Consider the following 5,125-nt stretch of genomic DNA (forward strand, 5'->3'; position numbering starts at 1 on the left):
TTGAAAATATGGACATTTATTTATTGAACAGTTTATTGTGGCTGTAGATGTGAATGCTTGTACAGGCGAACTTGAAACAAACGTCCACAGTACAAACACAACACACGAAATGGTGCAAAGACTAGAAGGAGAGTCCAGGACAGAGGAGAATGAGAAGAGGAGGGATTTAGAAGCACTTCCTGTGGACAATGGAGGGTCCGGCCTCCTCGTACTCATCTTTGCTGATCCACATCTGCTGGAAAGTGGACAGGGAAGCCAAGATGGAGCCACCGATCCAGACAGAGTATTTACGCTCAGGAGGGGCAATCATCTGTAGTTGACAAGGGAAAAATGAATTATTATTGGCATTACCATTATCAATAATAATAATAATAATAATATAACAACAAACAAATCATTGTTAGGAATTACAAAACAATAATACAATGTACATTATGATGATGATGATTTTTTTTTTTTTTTTTATTAAAATAATATAATGCAGACTGTGTTATTATTTTGTGATGTGTAATAATAATAATAATCAGCAATAAGTAATATAATAATATAAAGTAATGTAATAATCCATCATTACAATAATACAATGTACATTATGGACATATTACTACTACTACCACTATTAATTATTATTATGATATTTTGTATTAAAATATCAATAATACATAATTACTATAATACAAAGTACATTATAAATATTTCATTATTATTACTTATACTGCTACTTCTAATATAATAACTACTACTAATAATAATAAAAATAACAATAATTTGTTATTAGAATATCCATAATGTACATTGTGTTATTACATCGTGATTTAATATAATAATAGAGATTTAAGATATATGATTAGATATAATATTTTTGTTGTTGTTGTTGTTATTGTTATTATTGTTTTATATCCGTAATGCATTTAGTATTATTGTTTTGTTTAATTGTTGTAGTCTGATTATTTTTAATTTACTATTGTATTTATAAATACAGTATAACAATAATTAAAGATCGGTTATGCATATTGGTCTGCATATCAGACACTTAAAAATACAAATAATCTGTACCTGTTATAAAAAATCATTTAGATTGCAAAACAACTTTGCATAAATAATAATAAAAATAAATTATAATACTTATTAAAACATTCGGTTTATCAATATTCATTAGTTTTGTAGTCTAATGATTACTTATTTATTGTCAAAAAAAAACAGAAATAGATTACTAATTAGACATTGGTTCTGCATAGCATATTCATATTGTACATTTAAACATAAAAAAAAAAAACTATACCTTGATCTTCATGGTGCTGGGAGCCAAAGCTGTGATCTCTTTCTGCATCCTGTCACCGATACCAGGGTACATGGTGGTACCGCCAGACAGTACATTGTTGGCGTACAGATCCTTACGAATGTCAATGTCACACTTCATAATGCCGTTGTAAGTGGTCTCATGAATACCAGCAGACTCCATACCTACAGACAATGTCATATAGATGATGAATGGGATTATACATGAAACATACTTCCATTTAAATACATTACATGCAGTACCATGCTAATTCATGATTACATAATAACGCTGATTTCATTATGGGAAGAACTTCTGGTTAGCCATTGTCCTATCAGCTCTACTGGATAAGGAAACAGTGATTGATGTACAATGTCAAGGCTAACAATCCTGTACACCATAAATAGCCCCTCAGCCTTTGGCCATATACTGAAACACTCCTAATTAGTTCCTGACGAAAGGTGATCCGTCACCATGTCACTTCTCCTAAAAGTGCACTGTAATATAAGAAAAAGCTCTAAAAATGCAGTTGGTTGAATTTTTCTCAGTGGAAAACTTGACTGCTTCGCTGTGCCCATGAAAGGTGGGTTTAATTGTGTTGCTACACATATAGACTGATGTGCAAATGATTGAGAATTATTAATAACATGAAGTTTTCATCAGTGGGAATCTAGGCTTGGCAATGGCTCAAAAGGGAGAATATATTTTGAGTGTGGGCTTAGTGCTTCAGTGTAGGCCCTGTTTCAGAATTGCTAGAAACTTACATGAATAATTGATGAAAAAAAAAACAAGGCATAATGTATGGATATTCAAAACGTGTCTATCATTGAGAAGAAACCTAGTCAAAAATCCTAAAGGAATGTGAACATGATTCTATGGAAGCCCTAAGAGGCCATTTATTATTATTTTGTCTTGTCTTGTCTTGTCTTCTTGTTAACTCGACATAACAAATGTTGTTTTCTCAAGAGCTACATGATTATGCCAATTAAATAATTTGTGACTGACCAGCAGAATAATGAGCGACTATTATTTTTCTTGTGAGAAAATTAAATTGTAATCATGAGAAAACAAATAAATAAATAAATAAATATTGGATTCATTTAGAAACATGTACTTTACTTTAGATACAATTCTACTCTAATAAAATAATAGTCTTAAAAAAAAAAAAACATATATATATATATATATAATAAAATAATATAACATTTAAAAAATTATTATTTTACTATTATTTTAAATTACTTTTACTCTTGTTTGATTCTTATAGTTGGATAGTATCTTTATCAGACGCCTCATAGGCAGCTGAAATTCAGAGGGGAGCTACAGGAGTTTTACAATCCTGCTTAACTTTCTCTACATTCCGATTGATGTTCTAAAGGGACATTTGATCCTTTAGGAAACATACTGGGAACTATATGTTCTAAAATATTATTGTCTAAGTTATGCTATATATTTTAATCCTATACAGAAGTCATTCTAATTGTGATATACATTCCAATAATATTTTTGACTAGGGAAATAAAACAGAACCAAGAAGTACAAGGCGGTGGAGATTAATAATGTACGCATATTCAAATGAACACATGAGAAACTGACCAATGAAAGAGGGCTGGAAGAGGGTCTCAGGGCAGCGGAACCTCTCGTTACCAATGGTGATGACCTGACCGTCGGGCAACTCGTAGGACTTTTCCAGGGATGAGGAGGAGGCGGCGGTGGCCATTTCATTCTCGAAATCAAGAGCCACGTAGCACAACTTCTCCTTAATGTCACGAACAATCTCCCTCTCGGCTGTAGTAGCGAGTTAGAAAGGTATTACACGCATTTCAATTATTTTTAAAAAGCAGCTGGTTCAGTTCACTTTAACTGCAGTTGCTAGTGTTGACCAAAAGCTGTTTAGCTCATGAAGATTTCATTACAGCGCAAACGGTAAAACTAGAACGTTTACGCGACGTATAAAATATAAAAAATTAATCAATATTTTACATTTAAACAAACAGTTTATTATCTAGTAAGTGAATGCATTAGAATATAACCTTCACATCAAGTATAATTTATGTGAAAACTGCAGAGAGTGAGGTATATTACCAGTGGTGACGAACGAGTAGCCTCTCTCAGTCAGGATTTTCATCAGGTAGTCAGTCAGGTCTCTGCCGGCCAAATCCAGTCTCATGATGGCATGTGGAAGGGCGTAACCCTCATATACGGGCACATTGTGGGTCACACCATCACCGGCGTCCAGCACAATACCTGGAGCATATCATAAGAGCATAAAAAACCAAACAGATGCAGTTTAGAGCACCTACTGTATGATGGGCAATGTAGGCAATGCTAACCTGTGGTACGGCCAGAGGCGTACAGTGAGAGGACAGCCTGGATGGCCACATACATAGCTGGAACGTTGAAGGTCTCAAACATGATCTGAAATACAGACAGAAACCAATATATTTTTATATTATGGAAATAATACCATTAATGCCATGATTTTAGAGTCTTCAAAAGGACTTGCCTGGGTCATCTTCTCTCTGTTGGCCTTGGGATTCAGTGGAGCCTCAGTGAGGAGGACAGGATGTTCCTCAGGAGCCACACGGAGCTCATTGTAGAAGGTGTGGTGCCAGATCTGAGAAAATAGTATTGCATTTTTATTATATGTGGAGAAACACTGGTCACATTTACCACAGTTTGGTGAATTTTCGCGAGCAAAATGTATGGGATTCCATTTGTGCCAAAAAGGAGTCATCTGTTTTGTACTGTACATTTGCCCATGTCTACAATTATTTGTTTGCCTGGATATCTGTTTTTTTTTTTCAATAATGAGTTCCCCTTCTAGAGAACTTGCACTGCGTCCTCTAGCGGACACTATGGGGGACTGCCGCCAACAGGACTGGTGTCTGAAGCACGTGTGAAAGAACTCCAATCCCATTGGCCCATGTAGCCTGTGATGTCACAGGTAGGCGCCCGAAAGTATAAGGGCTCCTGCCAAATATGTCACCAACTTTTGTTGTCTTCAGGAGCCGTTTGTTTGTCAGTGCATGTGAAGACAATATGGCAGTCCACCTTGTGTCTGAATGGCAGGGTGTATGTGGCGGCAGGTCAAGCTGGCGAAGCCTTGCACACAATGGCTGTGTTACAAGCTTACCAAGCTGACTTGCTTAGAGATGTAGATGAGGGCAAGGGTTTGGCCGCACCACAGCCTTGGCTCTTCACGCCAGTAAACAGACTACTGCTGCCAATGGGTGTGCGATGGCAGCTATGGTGATTACGGAGAGGCATTTGTAGTTAAGGCCCAATCCCAATTCTATTTTATACCCCTTCCCCTTCCCCTACCCCTCCGCCTACCCCTTCCCCTTGTCCCTTGAAACAGAGTGTCAAGGGGTAGGGGTGAAAATATTCCCCTAAGAATTGGGACACCACTACTATACGGTCACACGTCAACATACGTCGTCTAGCTCCTACAATAAACACACCTATACTGGTGTGCTGGTGTGCATTAGAGCCTTTAATTACCGTTCTATATTACTGCGTTGCTTACTGACACACACACACACACACACATATATATATATATATATATCGGAGATCGCGCAGCTCACACATCCAGGAGAAAAGAAACTTGTCAACGCTGCCCCACGACTTTTATTAATAACAGTTTAAATACTGAATCGCTCGTTAGATTTTCTAGCAACTAGAGGATAAAATCGCTGTTTTTGAAGTAAACGCAATCTAAAAAGAGAAACGCACCGACACGCACACACGCAACTTTCATCTCTCTCTCTGTCTCTCTCTCACTCTCTCTCTCTCTCTTTCTCTCTCTCTCTCTCTCTCTCTCTCTCTGTCTGTCTCTCCATT

At 36.6% G+C, this 5,125-nt stretch overlaps 1 protein-coding gene across 2 annotated transcripts in view; it reads right to left on the reverse strand.

Annotated features, from left to right (window-relative positions):
* Positions 1-5,125, reverse strand: part of LOC107674972 (actin, alpha cardiac muscle 1-like) — a 12,097-nt gene continuing 6,972 nt past the window's right edge. For both annotated transcript variants that reach the window (XM_016469141.1, XM_016469140.1), the window contains exons 4-9: positions 3,786-3,896; positions 3,613-3,697; positions 3,365-3,526; positions 2,876-3,067; positions 1,283-1,464; positions 1-310 (exon numbers count right to left, since the gene is read on the reverse strand). In XM_016469141.1, coding sequence (XP_016324627.1) covers positions 167-310; positions 1,283-1,464; positions 2,876-3,067; positions 3,365-3,526; positions 3,613-3,697; positions 3,786-3,896 — 876 coding nt within the window. In that variant the 3' untranslated portion in view covers positions 1-166. The remainder of the gene's footprint in view (positions 311-1,282; positions 1,465-2,875; positions 3,068-3,364; positions 3,527-3,612; positions 3,698-3,785; positions 3,897-5,125) is intronic.

This window comes from Sinocyclocheilus anshuiensis, unplaced genomic scaffold (assembly GCF_001515605.1).
Source record: "Sinocyclocheilus anshuiensis isolate Anshui unplaced genomic scaffold, SAMN03320099.WGS_v1.1 scaffold1065, whole genome shotgun sequence".
NCBI classification, from domain to species: Eukaryota; Metazoa; Chordata; class Actinopteri; order Cypriniformes; family Cyprinidae; genus Sinocyclocheilus; species Sinocyclocheilus anshuiensis.